Source organism: Neofelis nebulosa, chromosome 6, assembly GCF_028018385.1.
Source record: "Neofelis nebulosa isolate mNeoNeb1 chromosome 6, mNeoNeb1.pri, whole genome shotgun sequence".
Classification (NCBI taxonomy): Eukaryota; Metazoa; Chordata; class Mammalia; order Carnivora; family Felidae; genus Neofelis; species Neofelis nebulosa.
In genome coordinates, this window is record NC_080787.1 from 33242448 (window position 1) to 33263546 (window position 21099).

General features: G+C 50.3%; 3 protein-coding genes across 4 annotated transcripts in view; 1 reads left to right on the plus strand and 2 right to left on the minus strand.

The window, feature by feature from the left end:
- Window positions 1-21099, minus strand: part of LOC131515327 (class I histocompatibility antigen, Gogo-B*0101 alpha chain-like) — a 554762-nt gene that overhangs the window by 179745 nt on the left and 353918 nt on the right. The window lies entirely within an intron of this gene.
- On the plus strand, window positions 287-4332 carry TCF19 (transcription factor 19). Of its 2 annotated transcripts, XM_058736105.1 has the most exons (4): window positions 287-585; window positions 1004-1625; window positions 2726-3284; window positions 3552-4332. In XM_058736105.1, exons 2-4 carry the CDS (start codon window positions 1388-1390, stop codon window positions 3790-3792), a joined length of 1038 nt encoding a protein of 345 aa, XP_058592088.1. In that variant the 5' UTR covers window positions 287-585; window positions 1004-1387; the 3' UTR covers window positions 3793-4332. The 2 variants fall into 2 exon arrangements, with proteins under 2 accessions (XP_058592088.1, XP_058592087.1); XM_058736104.1 differs by having other exon boundaries at window positions 287-1625.
- On the minus strand, window positions 5505-10911 carry POU5F1 (POU class 5 homeobox 1). The gene is made up of 5 exons (XM_058736118.1): window positions 10501-10911; window positions 7066-7186; window positions 6616-6746; window positions 6135-6293; window positions 5505-5950 (listed from the first exon to the last, which is right to left on the minus strand). The coding sequence occupies exons 1-5, from the start codon at window positions 10903-10905 to the stop codon at window positions 5684-5686; spliced, it is 1083 nt and encodes a 360-aa protein (XP_058592101.1). The 5' UTR covers window positions 10906-10911; the 3' UTR covers window positions 5505-5683.

The window sequence follows — 21099 nt, forward strand, 5'->3', positions numbered from 1 at the left end:
CGTCCCTTACCCAGCGCGAGAGCCTCCTCTGCCCTTTAGCCACACCCCCTACACCTCGCTCCTGGGCGCGGCCTCCGCCTCTGACTGCGCCTGCGCAAAGCGGGATGCTTGGCGGGCGGCTCTAAAATCCGGTTTCACCCAGGAAGGAGGAGAGAAAGAGATGCGCGCAGGCGCAGTACTGTCTACTGCCGGACACAATTAAAGCGTTGGGGGTGTCTCCGCGCCCTGGCGGCTCCTCCCAACTCCGGGAACCCGGGAAAATTTGTGAACTAATCAGAAAAAGCAGAAGGCGGGAGATCAGGGACTCTCCCAGCACGCCGCCCAATGGAGGGGAAGAGGACAAATGAGCTGGCCAATCAGGAGTGGCATGGGGGGCGGGTTCGCTCGGCGCGGAGTTCAGACCCGGGAATTCCGAAGGCTAGGCGGGTGCTGCCCGCGCGCGAAGACCGCGCCCCTCTCGACCCCGGCTTCCTCGCTGTCAAACAGCGGCAGTAGCGCCAGCTCCGGGCCCCAGCCGGAGGGGTCCGGGGTCGCCGCACAGTCTGGCACTGCCTGGAGAGGAGACTACTTGGAGACTGCACCGCGGTAGATCGGAAACTGGGCTGGGCAGGGGAGGGAAAAGGCTGGATTTGCCTTGCATGATCTCGGGAAGCTCTTTCCCCTGTTTTTATCCCAGCCGGAGAAGCTGGGAAGCCGCCAGGGTTTAGGTCTGCTTTGTTAGAGAACGTAGGGATCCTTTTCACTGCCTTTTGGGGGACGACAGTGGATTCACTTCCCACTGGGTTTCAAGATAACCAGGTAGAGCGAGGCATTGGCCTGAAGAGCGAGGTGCGGGCGAGCAGAAGGGTTACTCTCTTTGGATAAGTCTGACAGGAAAAAGCTTCTTTTCTCCAAAGAACACTGAGGTGACAAGTTAGTATTGTACAGAAGCAGGAATCCCTATACACACATCTACAGTTTGCATTTTTCTGGAAGTTGCCTAATGTATTGTTGCCTTGCACAGATTGAGTCTCCCCGAATATTCTGTGGCCTGAAGATCCGGTTCAGCTAAAGTGCCATAGGACGTGTTCGTTTTTGCGTTGCATTGGGACCTTCCCTGAAATTTTCAGTTGCAAAACTGCTTGCCAGACAATTTTGTTTGCATCGCATGCCTAGGCTCTTTGCACTCTGAATTTGCACTATGCCGGTCTGGGTTCTCTTCTGAGTTTTGCCACAGACCCCTGAAAACTCAGGCCTGTGCTCAGAGTTGCACAAAGCACAGCTCAAATTTGCATCAGACAGAAAGTAAGCCATCAGCCCAGAACTTAGGCCACCGTGCATGGCTCAGGAGTGGGAAAGGTGATGGACTCCTGAAGTGGAAGAGGTGGTGCAGGGGGGGGCACCGCCCATGCTGCCCTGCTTCCAGCTGCTGCGCATAGGGGGCGGCAGGGGTGGTGATCTCTACACCTTCCACCCCCCTAGCGGGGCTGGCTGCACCTATCGCTTGGGTTGTAGGGCCGATCTGTGTGATGTGGCCCTGCAGCCCCAGCAGGAGCCTGGCCTCATCTCTGGAGTCCATGCGGAGCTGCACGCAGAGCGCCGGGGTGATGATTGGAAGGTCAGCCTGGAAGACCACAGCAGCCAAGGTGAGCAGTGAGCGGGCAGTCTTGCTCCTGGGCAGTTGCAGTTCTGGGCTGGAATGATTAAGGGGCTCCACAGTGATCCTGCCTGCCTCCCAAACTCCCTATCAGGTTGGATGGACCTGGACCAGGTTGTAGTCCAGACCTGTGTCTTCCCACTAAAGGTGTGCAATGTCAGAATCTCTCTGCAGTGTTGGCCCTCGATGGTCCCTGACTAGCTGGAACCATCCAAACAGGGGCTGGGTAGATCCAGGGCCTGGGCCATCATTAGGGAAGTACCACAGTGGAAATGTTCTGGGACCATTGGGGGCCAAGCTCAGACTTGACTCAGTTTCTAAATTGGCTGAGACACCTTGTTCTTGTCTTAAGGCAGTTATGATATGTTGAATTATGTTTTAGTGAGCAGAGCATATGTCTTACTCCCTGACTTGCAGGCAATTGCATGCAGTCAGCCTCAAGAGGCCTGGGTTTTGCCACTGTCCCCTGGTGAAAACTCAGGCCTGTCACTTTACCTCTCTGGGTCTCAGTTTCCTCCTAGGTAAAATGTAAGGCTTTGTTGTAGGAGTGTTGCGGAGATTAGATAACTGTAGTAGCCAACATTTACTTAGTGCTTACTGTATGAGCCAGGCACTATTCAGGTGGATTAAATATAGGTGAGCACTAATATCATCCCCATTTTACAGACAAGGAAAATGAGGCATAAAGAGGTTAACTTGTACAGGTAACATAGCTGGGAAGGGTGGAGCCAAGATCTCAACCCAGATAGTCTGAGGTATGCCAATAACTATTTTTGTGTTGGAGCTGGGGTGACAGTATGCCTGAGAATGGGACTCCAGTGGGACCTCAGCAGAGTGAAGGAAGGAGTCCATTTCCTCCATGTGCCCTGCGAGAGGGCATAAGTAAAATAAACTTGTCCTCCTCTCACAAGGAGCTTAATATCTGATGTCACCTGCTGAGGGACTTCAAATGTGAGAATTTGATGACAGATGTCATGTTCTCCCTCATGTTCCCCAAAAAACCAAAGGAGGCCAGATTTCTCCAGTCCTGACTCTGGTCATTTCTGTTTTTGTCATTCTCTGTATCTGTCTGGTGCCCTCCATCAACAGGGACTTTGGTCAATAATATCCGACTCCCAAGGGGTCACAGACTGGAGTTGAGTGATGGGGACCTTGTGACCTTTGGCCCTGAAGGGTCCCCAGGAACCAGCCCTTCGGAGTTCTACTTCATGTTTCAGCAAGTCCGAGTCAAACCTCAAGATTTTGCAGCCATTACCATCCCGCGGTCCAGTGGCGAAGAGGGAACCAGAGCTTGTTTCCGGCCTATGCTGCCCCCACAGGGGGCCCCACAGCGCCCTCTCAGCACCCTTTCCCCTGCCCCGAAAGCCACACTGATCCTCAATTCCATTGGCAGTCTTAGCAAGCTCAGGCCCCAGCCCCTCACCTTCTCCCGGACTGGGAGTGGGCAACAGAGCGTGCCTGTTCCCACTCCCCCTAGAGAGGTGGGGGCCACCCCTTCTGCCCCACCCCCAAGAAATCGGAGGAAATCGGCTCATCGAGTGTTGGCAGAGTTGGATGATGAGGGAGAGATGCCCGAGGGCTCCCCATCGGTCTTTATAGAGCCCAGGAAGAAGCTCCGTGTCGAGACACCCCCACGGACACCTGGTGGGTAAGTGGAGAGATCTTTCTCAATTTGTAAACTCCCTTTGGTTCCTTTTTAGACCCCCAGGCTGGGAGGTGGCCCTCTGCTCTGGGCATAGGATTGGGGATGGGGATGGGAGGTGAACAGAGATGAGACAGATGTTGAACAGCAGGACCTGAGTCAGCTCTACTATTCAAGTTCACTGTTAGTGTAAATTCATTGTGATCATCCAGGGGCAAGTTCTAGGCTTCTACAGGTTTCCAGTGACCCTGGCTTTTGTGTCACTTTGTTCAGAAATCGACGTGGACGTCCTCGGAAGCACCCAGTGAACACGCCCAGGGCTCCCCCAGCAGTTGGGGGCGGAGAGCCCTGTGCAGCCCCTTGTTGCTGCCTGCCTGAAGAAGAAACAGTTGCCTGGGTTCAGTGTGATGGTTGTGATGTCTGGTTCCATGTGGCCTGTGTTGGCTGCAGCATCCAGGCTGCTAGGGAGGCTGACTTCCGGTGCCCAGAGTGTCGTGTAGGCATCCAGACATAAGGCCCACCAACAAGGCACCAAGACGACAGAGAGCTGGTACCTCCAGGCCTTGGGTGGACACAGTGGGGCACCAATGGGTCTTAAAAAATGTCCCCTTCTTTCCTTGCCTCCCCAGGAGGGAGTAACTATAGGGGAAGTGCCCATTGCTATGGATATGGAGCCAAGGCCTGAAGCTGGCCCTCATGGCCAAGGGGACAGAAGAGATGGTTTCCTACCAAAGATCTTTGTTGCCTCTGAGAAGTTGCCAGCAAGCTGGAAATTCCGTTACAAGCTATAGGTTCTTGTTGTCATAGGCACTAGAATGTCTGTGGTCAGAGTACCCATCAATTGCAGATGCCATGCCTGAGAAGATAAAAGCCTCAGACTTGGAATGAGTGAATGCTTAATGTTTTGGGATGGCATTATAAGGCATTCTGGGAAAACCTAGGGCACAGCCCCAAAACTTTCACATTGTGGGTAAACCATTGCCACTGACCATGATCATTACCTGGCTTTTCAGAGCTTTGCTTCTATTTCCAAATAAAGAATTAGCTTCATTCACTCTTAGATACCTATTCTTTTTGCAGGTCTGATACTCCTTGCTTTCCAGTTCTTGAGAATGATATGGTCTGAAAAACTAATTCAGACTCTTAGAAGAGAGATGAGTAGATAAAGCAGAGAAATATGAACCTGCTCACTTGATATGGAATGGGCTGGAGGTGGGAGACTAGAGAAAAAGTAATTAAGGTTTTTAGATTAAAGGAAAACAGATCCACTGCCATTAAAATAGGTGGATGGTTTGGTCAAGTTCATGATGGCAGAACCTTTACAAGTTTCACAAGTATGACCATGGAAAAGAGAAAACCTGGTACACCAGCTTGAGTGGATGCTGACCTGATCCAGTGTAGATCAGCTTAACCCACGTATAGTATAATAAACAGATTCCCTTTCATGAGCCTTACACCAAGCCAAGATACTGTCAAAATGGGGTTTCTGTAGCTCTTATTAGGAAAAGTCCCATCTTGACCTATTGCAATCTTTTATGTCCATTCCTTTATATCCCTTAGATTTACCAACCCAAGGTTTGTTTTTGTTTTTGTTTTAACATGAAGGAAACAGCTCCAAGCAAGGGCCCCAATTACCCCAATTAAGTAATGGCAGAGCCAGGACAAAAACATGAGATTTGGGGAGTCACTCATGGACAAAGTAGGCCAAAATCTTAAGTGGAAACCAAATGGACTTTGGTATCAACAAGGCACATGATGGAGTTTTTACTTGGGACAATATACAGAAAGGAAGTATTTAAAGATAATTCCTTGGTGTAATGCCACTAAGGATACTTCCAGAGTAGAAAGTGGGGAAAGCAAAAAAAAAAAAAAAGCTCCTAATAGGGAATGGGCTATAAAAATAAGGTATTCCACTCAAATTTCCCCAGGACTCTAAGTCACAGGCTCTCAAGAACTAGTTCATACCTATAGGGACTTTCTACAAATAAATGGATTCCAGTACTGGCTTTCCCACAGATACTGTGTGACTGAGCAGTTTAAATGGAACCTTGGTTTCAGGGTCATTGGGGTCGGAGAGCTAATACCTAACTATTGGGTATCCCCAGCTCCTCTTCTAATCAAAGGAGGACAAACCAAAGACAAAAGTATCCACCTACTGTGTCCCAGGCTTCTTTATTTAAGAAAGTGATGAGTGATGTGGGGATTAAAAACAAGAGCATCCTTGAACTTCACCTTCCCTCCAACCAGTACCCCCCCAAACTCCCTGCCCCCACACCCTTTGTGTTCCCAAATCCTTTCTTAGTGAAATGAAGAACTTAATCCCAAAGCCCTGGTACAAACCCCAGGTTCTCTTTCCCTAGCTCTCCCCCTTCCTCTGGCCCCCATTCCTGGGAAGGGTTGGCACCTCAGTTTGAATGCATGGGAGAGCCCAGAGTGGTAACAGACACAGAGGGAAAGGCTTCACCCTCAGGGAAAGGGACTGAGGAGTACAGTGTAGTGAAGTGAGGGCTTCCATAGCCTGGGGTACCAAAATGGGGCCCTGGTGCCAGAGGAAAGGATACTGGTGCCCCTGAGAAAGGGGACCCAGCAGCCTCAAAATCCTCTCGTTGCGAATAGTCACTGCTTGATCGTTTGCCCTTCTGGCGACGATTGCAGAACCACACTCGGACCACCTGGGATGAAAGATACAAGGTAGAGTGACAATCAATCATGAACTCCAGGAGGTGGGGCTAGCTTTGCTTAGTCATTTGGCCCAAAGCCAACAGATCTAGAGTGGTTTGAAGACAAGAGCCAGAGCCAGGGAAAGGGAGATGGTGACTGGGGAGGAGATGGACCACATAAGGACTGGGCACTCACATCCTTCTCCAGCCCGAGCTGCTGGGCAATGTGGCTGATCTGCTGCAGGGTGGGTTTCGGGCACTGCAGGAACATGTTCTCCAGGTTGCCTCTCACTCGGTTCTCGATACTTGTTCGCTTTCTCTTTCGGGCCTGCACAAGTGTCTCTGCTTTGCATATCTGGTGAGGTGGAGAGAGAGTGACAAGGGAGGAAGATGGAATGGCAGACTTTGAGCCTGCAGAGCACCAGGAAGTCAGTGACTCAAGAGCAAATTGCTAAGGGGGCAGTGCCTGGACGGGTCACCTGTAGCAGATGGTATGGAGAGAATCCTGGAAGGGTGGGTTTAGACGGATGACTCTGGACCTCCTTCCAGAACTGAGGAATTCCACTCCATCCCACTGAGGACCATTGCCCCAGGAAGGAGAGCTGGAAGCCATGGGTGGAAGCATTGAAAACCAGGATAAGGCTCAGCAGACCCCTGAGCATCCCTGCCCCCCTCACCTCCTGCAGATTTTCGTTGTTGTCAGCTTCCTCCACCCACTTCTGCAGCAGGGGTCGCAGCTTACACATGTTCTTGAAACTGAGCTGCAAAGCCTCAAAACGGCAGATGGTTGTTTGGCTGAACACCTTCCCTGGGGAAGCCAGTGGAAAGAGAAGCAAGGTGAGGCAGAAGGCAGTACCTGTGTGACCCCAAGACCCAGGGCCTCCCCACCTTTTCCTGCCTTCCCGAGATCCCACACCAGGGTCACACTTCTTCCCAGAGGAAAATCAAGGTCCAGGTACTTTTTCCCCCTTCCTCTCTACCCTCTTCATGTGTGGGGATAGAGTCTGCTCCTGAAATACCCTTCCTTTGCTTCCCTGGTAGGAAGAAAAGCCCCAAGTTCAGGCATGTTCTTCCAGGGGAGATGTGGTCCCTGTGTTCTGTGTCAGGACAGGCTGAGGGAGACCCACCAAAGAGAACCCCCAGGGTGAGCCCCACATCGGCCTGAGTATATCCCAGGGTGATCCTCTTCTGCTTCAGGAGTTTGGCAAATTGTTCCAGGTCTTTCTGCAGAGCTTTGATGTCCTGGGACTGCATTCATAAAGGAAGAGGACATGTAAGAACATAAACACACCAGTTGTCGATCCCCCTTCCCACCTGGGCCCCAAGAACCTGGCTATAGCCCCAAGGAATGGTCTGTGGGAGTATCTGCATCCAGACTGCCCACCAAATATCTAGAAATAGCCTATCTACGAACATCATTCACCCCAGAAGGTAACACATCGGGTAGATGCAGAGCACCATTCCTGCATAGATGGAAAGGCAGGCCCTGGCCTCCATGAGAATGAATACCTGTCAGGTTATATGAAGGGAGCTGCTGCCTCTTAGCTCATTTCATTCCCACAAAAGCTTTTTGACCCAATTATTATGCCAGTTTGAGGCAGTTGAGACTGGAAAAGTAAAGGGCACATGTCTCTAATTCTCAATATGCTCTCCCCCAGCCTCCTCCCAGGGTATGACATGGCATGCACCTACACACACACACTACAGAAAAGGTGTCAAAAAAGGTATGAATTAAGTGACGGGTAGACTTGGTGCTCATTTTTAAAAATCTGATTATCCCTTATTTTTACTGTATCTTTTTGTGACATACAGGGATTCTCATTGATTAATTCAATAGATTTACTGCACACTTTCTATTAACCAAAGGCTACCCAAACTAGACAAAAAGCCTCAGGGGGCTTCCATTGTAACATGGAGACACAAATAAGTATTCAGCATGTTACTATGGTAGAAGCACCATGGAAAAAATGCAGCAGGGTGAAGGATTAGAGTACAGCAGGGTGGGAGACTATGAGGATGGTGACAGTTTTAAATAAGAGAAAATGATGCTTGAGCAAAGGGAAAGATCCCAGTGGAAAGGCCCTGCAGTGGCAAGGCCTGTGTGGCTGGAGCAGGGTGAAAGATGCAAGAAAGAGAAGAGGGGAGGAGCTCACAAAGTCAAAGGGATGAGCAGGGCAGATCTTGTGGATGCTGCAGTCAGCGAGTGAAACGGAGAGCTGCTGAATGGATTTGTAGAGTAAAATATCTGATTTTAAAATGTTCACTTCAGGGGCGCCTGGGTGGCTCAGTTGGTTGAGCGTCCGACTTCGGCTCAGGTCATGATCTCATGGTCCGTGAGTTCGAGCCCCGCGCCGGGCTCTGTACTCAGCTCAGAGCCTGGAGCCTGCTTCAGATTCTGTGTCTCCCTCTCTCTCTGACCCTCCCCCATTCATGCTCTGTCTCTCTCTGTCTCAAAAATAAATAAACATTTAAAAAAATTAAAAAAAAATAAAATGTTCACTTCAGGAGTGCCTGGGTGGCTCAATCTGTTTAGCGTCAGATTCTTTAGTTTGGCTCAGGTCATGATCTCACGGTTGGTGGACTGAGCACCTCATTGGGCTCTGCATGGACAGTGTGGAGCCTGCTTGGGATTCTCTCTTCCTTTCTCCCTGCTCCTCCCCTGGTCATGCAAGCACACTCTCTCTCTCAAAGAAATATTTAAAAAAATAAACAAAAAAAAATTTTTTTTACTCCAGAGGCACCCGGGTGGCTCAGTCAGTTAAGCATCTGACTCTTGGTTTTGACTCAGTTTGTGATCCCAGGATTCGTGAGATCTTTGCTGACAGCACGGAGCCTGCTTGGGATTCTCTCTGAACCACCACCCCTGCCCCACCCCTGTGCTCATAGTCTCTCTCTCAAAATATATAAATAACACTTAAAGGAAATAAAAAAGATAAAATGCTCACTTCAGTTGACATGTTGACAACATACTAAGGAGGAAATGAGGGTATGACATGTAACAACTGCAGTAACCCCCACATAGATGGTGGTGGCTGGGACCAGGGGGTAGTGATTGCTTCAGGGTGTATTTCCAAGGTGAAGATAGCTGTGCTTTGAAAAGATGGGATGTAGAATGTGAAAGGAATGAGGATGACCGGTTGGGGCCTTGAGCTACTGGGTGATGGATGGGGTGAAGCATTTCATGGAGCCATCCCAGCAGGAGACACAAAATGTGGTAGTCCTCTCCACAGGCATTTGAGCTTGAGAGTGGATGAGAGGAAGGAAAGGTAGATAGAGCAGAGGGTGATGGACTGAGCCCTGGGGCACTCCAATGAAGGCAAGTGGCCAAGAGGGCTAAACCTTTGTGCAGTCCTAGAAACTTTGAGGGAAGCATTCCAAGGCTGATCAATCACAAATTCAAATAGGCTAACTTCCATTCCCAACTTCTGCTCAGTCCCTGCTTCAGACCTATAAATGTTCTCAGCTTCCAATAGCTTTTCCAAATCCTACTTTGAGGATTGAAATAAAGTAACCCCAGTTCAGACCTTAGCTTCATCATTTAGTAGTTAAGACCCGTGAAATAGGCTAATAATACCTCCCTGGGAGATTTTGTGGTGGTTTAATGAGATAATGATGTAGAAACTGAGCACACAGCCAGGCACTTAGGAAATGGACCACAATTGGCAGCCATTATTATTCAAGGCTCAGCAGTCACCTCCTACAAAGTCTAGGGCCACTCGGTCGGCTGACCCGCTCACACCTCCTTTGGTGAGGTCTAAAGGCTTAGTACTTGATCTCTAATTGCTTACACTTGTCTCTTGGGAGGACTGGAAGATACATCCTTACTAGTCCTTAGCAGGGCTGGACCCAGAAGTCTTTCAATCCCTCAGCAGACCCTAAATTTGGGCGATGGCCTGGAGGACTTCTTCCACCAAGGGGGTGCCAGGGTGTGCACTTTGCATAATGGTGACTCACTGGCCCCGAGGCAGAGGTCAAGGGAAGACAAGCCCTAAACTTGACGGGAGGTAAACCCAACCCCACACGTCCACACACACAGCACAAACAGGAGCTTCTATCAGAAATCAGTCACACCCTAGACTTTCAGGAACAATAACCCTGGGATAAGCACTGTTTTTGCCCTCAGGCCACACTTAACCCTAAGGCCAAGATCCTGAGTCTCGTAAGGATCAAATTTTCAAGAAGGGCTAAGGGTGGGAGAAGGAACTCAAACCCCAAGCTGGGCCTAGTGCTGGGCTGGTAATAAATGAGTGATCGGACCCTGGTCAGGCCAGGCCTAGGATGTGGAAAGGTGCTACTTGACAAGGGCCAGGCGGGAAGCAAGGCCAGCCTGGGGCAGCTTCCGACTCCCTGGGGCTGCCCTGCCCTCACCTGCCCCTTCTCTCTGAATTCTGGCTTCTGGTTCCCACCGTGCCCTTGCTCTCAGGCCACACAGCCCTCTTTGCCTGGGGCATCGCCTCTGCCTGCTGCCCTCTTGGGTTCCAGGCCTAGGCAGCCACCACCCCCTCCCTAGCCGCCCCCTGCCAGCCCAGCCACCCCCTCTGGCCCTGTTTCAGCTCACTCGCCTCCTCGGTGTTTTGCTCCAGCTTCTCCTTGTCCGGCTTCACAGCCCCAGGTGGGGCAGCGCAGGGCTCAGGGGAGGCCCCCTCGGAGTTGCTCTCCACCCCGGCTCCCCTTTCGCCCTCTGGCTGAGAGGTCTCCAGGCCGCCTTGGGGCACCAGCCCCACTCCAACCTGAGGCCCACAGTACGTCATCCCCCCGCAGAACTCATACGGCGGGGGGCACGGGGGAATCCCCCACACCTCAGCGCCCGGCCCAACCCCGGGCCCGATTCCTGACCCGCCGGGAGGGCCTTGGAAGCTCAGCCAGGTCCGAGGGTCAACCCAGCCGGGCTCCGGCCCTCCCGGCGCATCGCCTCCACCGCCTGGCGGGGGCGAGAAGGCCAAGTCGGAAGCCAGGTGTCCCGCCATGGGGAACGGAGGCGCCCCAAGCCGGGGGCCTGAAAAAATGAGGGCTCTCCGAGGCACTGCTCAACACCTCTCTCCCTCCCCAATCCCACCCACTAGCCTTGACCTCTGGCCCCGCCCCCTGGATGGGTGGAGGTGAGGGCGGTGGGGGTGGGAGAAACTGAGGCGAAGGGTGTTTGCCTGATGGTGGCGGTGGTCTGTGGCGGGGGTAGGAAAGCCAGGGAGCTCCAGCTAGGCGCCTCTCAAGGCTCCAGACCCTTGATGCAGGCCCCTCATTCGGACCTTCACTTCCAACCCGCAACAGGCTGCCTGCCCCCTCTGGGGCTCTGCACACCTCAGAACTGTCTGGGTGACTTGGACACTTCCTCTCGGTTCTTCAGGAGTCCAGGTGCTTGACCCCTCTTCAGAGACACTGACGCCATCTCCTCCCTGGTGCACAGCCATCCTCTCAGCTCCTCAAACATTTTTGAGTGTGTATGTGCCTAGGACTGCCATAACTACCCCTCCATTCCTTAATAGCCACCCCCTGCGGTCCTCCCTCTTGCCCAATTCCCCCAGGGGGAATTGACATCCCCATCCGGATTACTGGCCAGGTTCAGTCACTCCAAAGCCACAAATGCCCTGTACCTATCTGCCAAGCCTGCTGAATTTCACCCCATCTCCAACGGCAGACTGACAGACAAGGCCTCCCTTCCAGAGCCCCCTTACCTACTAGACCCAGGGATTGACCCCCTACTTCCCTTTCTAAGGGCCAGACTCTGGACTGACTGGGCCCACGTTCTCTAACCTTTGTCCAGACGGAGGGATCAGACACATACACCCCAGAGGCCCCCCACTGTGGGGCCCCGCATCAGCCTCCTTGGCACCCCCCCCCCCATCAGAGACCCGAATATCTGGCCCCATTGTTGGCTGTTCTTCCTCCTCCCCCTCCCCAGCCCAGGCCTCCAGCCCCAGGCCTTGGGTGGGGAAAGCCAAAGGAGAGAGCTGGGGAGAAAAAAATATCCGACTTCAGGTTCAAAGAAGCTTGGAAGGGACTGGGGGAAGGGGGCAGGACAATGGCCTTGGCTGGACAATCCCAGTCCCCAGAGGGGGCAGCTCTAACCCTAAACAAGTGCTCAACCCTTGAATGGGCCTGGATGGCTCCCCTGGGGACAGCTTCCTGCTCCCCAACCCCCAGCCCCAATCCCCCACACAGAATCCCCCTCAGAGCAGCTAAAAAGAACTCCAGCAACACCATCCCCCTGCAATCCCCTCAAAGCCTGAGCCTCAGACAGGACCCCCCGCTGGGACCTAGGTATCCTGCTCCCCTTCCTCTGGAGGACTCAGGCGTCCAGCCTTGTCATCCACCCCTCCCCCAGACCCCCAGGCCAAGGGATCCGCTTTGTTTAGTGGGGCTGGTGGAAAGATGCCGAAGAGGTGGAAAGCGATTTGGGGAGGGGGTACAGGAAGCCAGCCCTAAGCTCTCCCCCCAGGGTCTATTTTTCTGGACTTCCCTGACTGTCCTCAGGGCTCACACTGCTGGCCTGGTGCTTGATTCTGTTTGCAAAAGAATAACCCTCAAGGATCCTCAAACTTGCCCTAAGTGGAGGCACTCGGGTAAATTGGGGGACTGGATCAGTTATCTGCAGCTTGTAAGGTCGGAATCCTGAGCCTAGGGACACTGACACTGACCCCTGCCAACTTTAAGGCATCTCTTCAGCTCGCCCATCTGTGGTTGTTTGCTGGGGTCAGTGGCTCAATGTCTGCCTTCTGAGGGGCTGGGTGTCCTAGTGGGGGCCCTTCTACCTGTAGCCAGCTGTCTTTACCTTGGTATCAGTGAGTTTTTTGTGCCTGTTTTCTTTTTTTCCCCACTGAGTCTATATAACACAACCCTGTTCATGTGCCCATCTATATGTACATTTTGTACAGCTAACTGTGTGCATGCATTTCAACACTTCCCATAGGTCTGTTAGCAGGTCTACAGGGCAGCAGGGCAGTGGAGCCGGAACTGTATTCACCTCTAAGCCACTAACTGCCCAAAAGGCAGATAGATTAAGAGGCCTGATGGGGGTGGAGAGACGTGCTTTAGAACAGAAGGGGGCCCCTCCCCAGCCATCTCCCCCACCCCCAGGACAGAGCCATCACAGCACCTTTGTCATGCATCTATCTGCTGTCTGCCAAGAAGACAGCCTCCTGGAGGAGGGGGAGGGGCAGTCCTGAGACTTGGCTGAAATCCCCAACACCAGTGTTTCTCAGCTCACCACTCTCTAGAAACCTCCCTCCCCTTGTGAGTTCAGAGAGTCCCTGCTGCCTGTCTTCCCAGTGACTCCTCAAACACCTTCCCAATTTTCCCACTCAACACCACCCTCTTGTTTTTTAGATTACAAATTGTAGCTGCTCTAGGTGGTGTCTCTGGCCTGGGCAAGAGACTCATTCCAGAGAGAGAACCAGAAGAGGAGCTGGTGCTGGGATCCCTGTTGGCCTGTGGTGGTACCTCTGCTGCAGGTCAGCCCTGTGCTTGCCTGGAGTCTGAGTCAGAACCTTAATGGCAAGTTAAGTTTGTCTGGAGTCCTAGCCAGCCCCTCCTGGGGTTCTCAGGGCTGACCCAGGCTGAGACATGTTGCCCTTCCTTTCTCCACCCTCCTGTTCATCCTGAAGGGTAGGGGGCTGCCCTTCTGCCAGCCAGCGTCTGCAGGGCAGCCCAGGGTTGTTGACCTAGAGGAGACAGGAAGGGAGGTTGAGTCATCAGACCAGGCTTGACTTTCCTGGATCTTAGAGAGTCACTAAAAATCTTCAAGTCCCAAAAATCAGTTCAGGACTAGGCTCACAAACTCTCCACATACACCTTTATTATAGTGCAATGTCAAGGCCCTGCACAGAGAAAAATACAAGTATCTGGTTTCAGGGCACCACTGGAGACTCAGGAAGGGCAGTTGAGGTCCAGCACTCCTCAGGCGTGGCTGGCTGTGTAGCTGCAAAGAGGTGTCAGCCTAACCATCCCCTTGCTGGGGCATGGGGGTGCTGTTTGGGGAAAAAACAGCTGAAAGGCTCAGATGGAGACCAATGGAAACTTGCTCTACATCAGCATGGCAAACCACTTATTTTGATATCAGGGTTCTGTCAATCTGTAGGCAGAAGAAAGCAAGGAGGCCTGGGGAGAGAAGGGTTCAGGCTTTGCCCACTCTGAGAGATTATCTCCCTAATCTCAATGTATACATATTCCACTCCTGGCTGTAAACCACCACCTGCCCTTCTCACAGTGATCCTCCAATCTCTCCCCAGGTGTGCAAACTGATGTCTTCTTTTCCCCAGTCCGACACTTACCTCAAATAGAGGAGCCTGTTTGCTGGTTGTAGTCTGTGGGAAAAGTGGGAGGGGTGGGAGCCTGGGAGAAGTAGTCAGGAGTAAACTACATGTCTGTAGAGCAGGGTTCTTGGCCCTGGCTCTGACTCCCCAGCCAATGGCACCTCCTCCATCCATGCCTCAGTTTCCTCACCTAATAAAGAGGAATTGGACTAAATGAACTCTACGTTTCCTTCCAGCCAGAACATAAAATTGCTGCCCCACTCCCATACACCCTCCTATCCATCTTTATCACTTCTTTGCCATGGGAATATAGATTTGTCTCTGTGCACTTGTGAAGAGAAATTGGGGTTGGAGGAATAGGAGAGGAGGAACTCAGTGAGTTGCCAGCTGGCAACTGGCCTTTCTGCACCCCATCTCCCACCTCCAAGCAGCCTTCCTGGGAGATCTGGCAGGTATTCCCATCAAGTCTGATCGAGTTATGTAGGAGGATTTTGACAGGCCAATTTGGACTTGGTTTTCAGTGCTTGGGAGGTTACAAGAAACATGCTTCAGGAGGCAAAACTTCTCATGGAAAACAGAGCTGCGTGTGTGTGTGTGTGTGTGTGTGTGTGTGTGTGTGCGCGTGCGAACGCTTGTGTGTATACTAGGAAGGAGACACCCAAGCCCAAAGCTAGAGAGGAAACAAAAATCCTAACCTACTCCCTTCTCTTTCTCTTTTCATATACCTTCAGTTGCTCTCTTTAAATCCCTGCCTCAGCCTCCCAGTGAGAGGGATGTCAAAACATCCTTATGGTCACTCCCAGCTCTAATACTCTGAGCATACCTGCTACCCTTCTTCCACTTCTTCCAGAGAAAGGTGCACTGCAGCGCCCACAATGATCATCGTAGAAGGCAGGAGCCCACAGAAGATCCAGACTGTGTGTGTGTTGGGGACGGGAGCTTAGAACAAGGAGGCTCTGAAAGGTGAGGGCATGTGGGCCACTGACAGACCAGCTGAACCCTCCTCCACCTTTCCCTGGGCCTGCTCTCTGGGTCTCCTGCAGAGACCTAGCATTGGCTTGTTGATCCCCAAGACAGGAGAGCCTCTGCTCATGTCAAAGGGCATCTCAGTGGACTTCTGGCTCCAAGCAGTCCCATCCCCTGGGAACAGGTGGCTTGAGGTCCCAGAGATTCAGGGTTCAGAGGCAGCTTGTCCCTTGACTAGGTTAGTTGGAGTACTGCTAGAGGACAGGAGCCAAGGGCCCCACATGTGCAATGAGCTCCTTTCCAGGGGCTTTACAGATAGTCACACACACTAGTGGGACAGGGAGCAGCAGTGGCAAAGGAGACCAAAAGACCTGGACCAGGGAACTTGCCACCTCTGGTCTTGCCAAAGTACTACACATCCTCGATGCCAGGTCATGCCCTGTCCTTCAGAACTTGAAGGCCAAGTGGAGAAAGGGTTCACCAAGTACATATGAGAGAAGGCAAGCAGAATGATCAGCAATAGAACTATGCTCAAAAGACACACAGGTAATGTGATGGAAGTAACGGTTATCTGAAAGGCCTGCTTTCCCACCCTTCCCCACAGTGCCCTCAGCACCCCCCATCCCCTAACACACTGATCAGTGCACACCTATCACTCCTATCCTAGGCCAGGGCCTCACCCCAGCTGCCAGGTATTTCTGGAGTGAGTAGATGCAGCTCTGGGTCAGGAAGGATTTCTCTTCGGGTGCCTGGTTGAGCGTTCGACTCTTGATTTTGGCTCAGGTCACAATCACACAATTCATGAGTTCAAGCCCCACATCAGACCAATAGCACAAAGCCTGCTTGGAATTCCCTCTGTCTTTCTGTGTCTCTCTGTCTCTCAAAATAAATAAGCATTGGAAAAAAAAAAAAAAAAGGAAGGATTGCTCTTTTCCTTTCTCCCCATCTGCACTTCTGCTTTTTCTAGACTTGCTTTTGCTGGAGTGGAAAGACTCCAGTGTGCTGAGAAGGAAGTCCTGGCCAGTGTTCCCAGATGCTCTGGTTCCCTAACTCACAGACTACCATTGTCTGCAGGATGTGTGACTCAATTACCAAAGCTCTGAACTCCAAAGTTACAGGAGAGCCAAACAGTGGCTTTCTCCACCTCCAATCCCACCACTTCCCAAAATGCCTGAAATTCCCTTCTCCAGCTGATTAACCTTCACTCACTCTCAGAGACATATCTTCTCTCTCATGAATCCCAACAAAGTCATGCTGCATCCCACCCTCTGTCTTTTGCAGCAAGTGGCTTCCTCCTGTGTTCCCAGCATGCATTGCTCATGCCACAGTAATGGTACTGACTACACGGAGTCCTCATTCATTATACACCTCACCACACTGAGGCTCCCTGAAGGCAGAAAACTTTGCACTGGGCCCAACACAGCATCTTGCTTAAATCTCAGATCTAAATGCTACTGCTCCTTATGATGCCCACGGCAAGTATAAATGAGCCACTCTAAGCAGCACTTTCCTCATCTGGGAATTAGAGATAATAATAGTCTTTACCTTAACAAGTAAGGATCCAATGAGAGAACTCATGCCAGTGTTCATGTAAAACCCATCAGTAAGAATTCAAGTACTAGTAGGTGCTACTGTAATGTTTATTATTGGTAATGCAAAATGAACAGCACTTGTAGACCCTCAGATATTCACTAGATAAAAAAAGAAAGAAAAGGAAAAGAAAAGAAAAAAAATACATAAGTTAGAAGTATACCTCACTTCAGACTCTGACCAGTCTCCAGGGTTCCTATGAACTGCTGGTGAGGGTAGGGAGGTGACTATGTCAGAAAAAGGCCAGTTATTTCCCAGATTCTGGATTTGGAGCAAGGGCAGGGATGTTATACTCATGTCCTACTTTTGCCAATACTCAGTGCCTAATATCCAGTCTTTCTGGCACCACTGGGTACATTATCGGGTTTGGAGTCAGGGATAAAATCCCTCAGAAGAAGGAGGAGATAATATCGGAATCTCAGAAAAGGTGCTGTATCTAGGATGTTCAGCATATTTATTCAGTGCCCAGACTTAACAAATAGTTGAACAGGGGTGCTTGGGTGGCTCAGTGGGTTGGGTGTCAGACTCTTGATCTCGGCTCAGGTCATGATCTCATGGCTGATGTTTCAAGCCCCATGTCAGGCTCTGTGCTGGCAGTGCAGAGTCAACTTGGAATTCTGTCTCTCCCTCATTCTCTCTGCCTTTCTCCTGCTCATGTTCTGTCTCTCAAAATAAATAAAAATTTAAAAAATTAAAAATTAAAAAAAATAGGGGGCACCCGGATAGCTCAGTCAGTTAAGCATCCAACTCTTGGTCTTGGCTCAGGTCATGGTCTCATGGTTTGTGAGTTTGAGCCCTGCATTGGGCTATGCCCTGATAGTACAGAGCCTGCTTTGGATTCTCTCTCTCTCCCGCTCTCTCTCTCCCTCTCTCTGCCCCTCCCCTGTTCATGCTCACTCTTTCTCTCAAAATAAATACATAAACTTTAAATAAATAAATAAATAAATAAATAAAGTTGAACAATAATGAATGCATAGCTCCATATCTTTAGAACTGTATTGAGTCTTCCATCATAGCCACACCACCACCACCCCACCCTCCTCACACCTCTCCACCACCTCACTGCTGCCCCAATCAATCACCTTGGCTCTAGTTGTTCTGCTTCATCATGCTCCTTAGAGTGATGACAAGGTGCTGACAAGGTGCTTAGAATGATGAGCTCTGGTGAGAATCAGCTTCTCCCAAGCCCCTGGACCCTGGCCTGGGACCCAGATGCCTGGGGTTCTGCCCACCTGCCCTCCTTGCAGCACCGTAAGAAAGACTGGTCATCCAAGTAACTTGAGAATTCCTATGTGAACTACCCAGTGCTGAGCTGGGAAAGAGCAATGAAGTTCTATTGCACAGAATACATCACTGAGGGAAAAGAAATGGTGGAAAGGGTTTATCTCTCAACAGACATCAGCATGAGATGGCCCCACAAGGTTCCTGTGAGGCTGTATGACTATTTTTAGGGCACCGAAAGAGGGGGTAAAGGGAATGGGGAGTGAAGAGTGGGAAGGAAAACTGTTTCTCCACAGGATCTCATCCAAGCTCATTGCTTTAAATAGTAATGACTACCAATATCTAAATCCTTGTACTCCACATCATTATATCCAACCACCTGTTGGCCATCTTGGCTTAATGTCCTACATTGCCTCAAACTCAACACATTCAAACTGAGCATATTCTTAGCCTCCAGCATAAAACAGCCTGACTCTCATCCTATATTCCTGGCAGGTGGCATCACCATCTAATCTACCCACTTACTCAAGTCAGAGCTGGGTTGTAGTGTGGGAAATTACTTTGATGCCATGGTAGCTGGCTGGTGCAGTACTAAGAGGCTATCCCACAGGTCACAGAATAAAAAGGCTCACAGACCAAACTGAAATGCTTGACTCACATGGTTTATTGGATAAATGTAAAACACACAGCAAGGAGTAAGGGGAAAGTGATGGGGTAGGTTAATACATTTAGGATTGGGTACAAGTTGGGTGGAAGGATCGTACAGCCTGAATTCTAGGTTATTCGATGTGCATCTGTCCTGTCAAACTGAGTCCTCCTGAATATCAAGTGCTTCAGATTCATCATATATTTAGAGTATCATGAATACCATGATTGCCTGTTTGGGTCTTCCCTCCCTTTCTATCTCAATTCAGAGAAATATATTCTACTTACTTGTCAACATCTAACGTGTCTCACAGATTACTAACTTACTTACCCACATGCAACACTTCTTATAAGTTCTATTCATCCTATTTGTTTTCTTGTCTTCTATAGCAGAACTGGGTATTCCCAAACAATCAGCAAGTGTATTTTACGTGGGTACTTATCCTAGATTGCTGCCTCCCTCAACACCTCCTACTTTCAAACAATTACCAAACCTTGCCCATTTTTCACTTCCTATTTCTTTTTTTTTTTAATTTTTTTAACATTTATTTATTTTTGAGACAGAGAGAGACAGAGCATGAATGGGGGAGGGGCAGAGAGAGAGGGAGACACAGAATCGGAAGCAGGCTCCAGGCTCTGAGCCATCAGTCCAGAGCCTGACGAGGGCTCGAACTCACGGACCATGAGATCGTGACCTGAGCCGAAGTCGGACGCTCAACCGACTGAGCCACCCAGGCGCCCCTCACTTCCTATTTCTTGAATCTGGACATTCTTCTCTATTCCCATCAAACTGACCAACCCATAGTATGGCTTGTTTGGGTTATAGCCAGAGTCTTTCCAGTTGGTCTCCCTTCTCTAGGCTTCTCTCTCTCTCTCTCTCTCTCTCTCTCTCTCTCTCTCTCTCTCCAGTCTTAACCATTTAAAATCTGCCCTCCTGATACAATCAGTGATCTATCTGGAAACACATATCTTACTGCATACCACTCTTCTGCTCCTTCAAGGATTCCTTTTTGTCCTCAGGATGACTTCCAAGTTCCTTAGCAGGCTAAAACAGGGCCCCTCAAAGACTGACTTCTCTACCTTCATCTCCCACTACTCCCTGCCTTCATTTGACCAACTTGGAAGAGGAATATTTGAGCATCTCTGTACTCCTGCTGCTGTTCCATGTCCCAGAGTCTTCCTGGGACTGTCTATTGTCAAGGGAAGATTCATTTCTCCCTTCTGCTCCACCCACCAGCCACATTAAACCCTTACCCTGGCCTCAAACCATCTCCTATGCTGCTACAGCCCTTGGTTGCTAGAACCTAAGAATCACCTGGGCTCTCTGTTTTCCAGGCTTTTCCTCTCCAGAGTCTGTCTCAGGAGGTTTGGAGGAAGTCCAAGAATCTATTTTTTTTTTTTTTTTTAATTTTTTTTTTCAACGTTTTTTATTTATTTTTGGGACAGAGAGAGACAAAGCATGAACGGGGGAGGGGCAGAGAGAGAGGGAGACACAGAATCGGAAACAGGCTCCAGGCTCCGAGCCATCAGCCCAGAGCCTGACGCGGGGCTCGAACTCAAGGACCACGAGATCGTGACCTGGCTGAAGTCGGACGCTTAACCGACTGCGCCACCCAGGCGCCCCCAAGAATCTATTTTTAACAAGCACCTCATTGATAATTCTTATGAGATGTACTGTCTTGGACAAGGTTTTAACTCACCAAGCCTTACTTTCTTCATTTATAAAAATGAGGAAAGAATGCCTTAGAGGATTCTAGATAATTCTTCTACCCCCAAAAAAGCACCTAGCAGGGTATTTTAATACATTTTAAAAAAAAATACATACAGCTTAGAGCACAGTGTGGGGGCCCAATACGGGCCCAAACTCTCTAGCAACCCTGAGATCAAGAGTCGGATGCCCAACCCACTGAGCCACCCAGGTGTCCCTTAAAACATTTTTTTTTTCTAATTTTTTTTTTTTTGGTGGGGGGGAGAGCACAAGTAGGGGAGGGACAGAAAGAGGGGAACAGAGGATCTGAAGCAGGCTCTGCACTGACAGGCTGACTGAGAGCAGTGAGCCTGATGTGGGGCTGAACTCACAAATCATGAGATCATGACCTGAGCCTAAATTAAGAGTCAGAGGCTCAACCAGCTGAGCCACCCAGGTGCCCCTCCTTAAAACATTCTTTTTTTTTTTTTTTTAATTTACCATTTTAACTGGTTTTTTTAAATGTCTGTTTATTTATTTTGACAGAGAGATAGAGAGCAAGCAGGGGAGGGGCAGAGAGAGAGAGAAAGACAGAATCCCAAGCAGGCTCCATGTTGTCAGCACAGAGCCCGACGTGGGGCTTGAACTCATGAACTGCGAGATCATGACCTGAGCTGAAATCGAGTCAGATGCTTAACTGACTGAGCCACCCAGGTGCCCCCCTCCTTAAAACATTCTTAATCAAATGTAGCTGCTGTTATCATTGCCTCCTTTTTCAGAAACATCTGCCTTTTGACTCACTT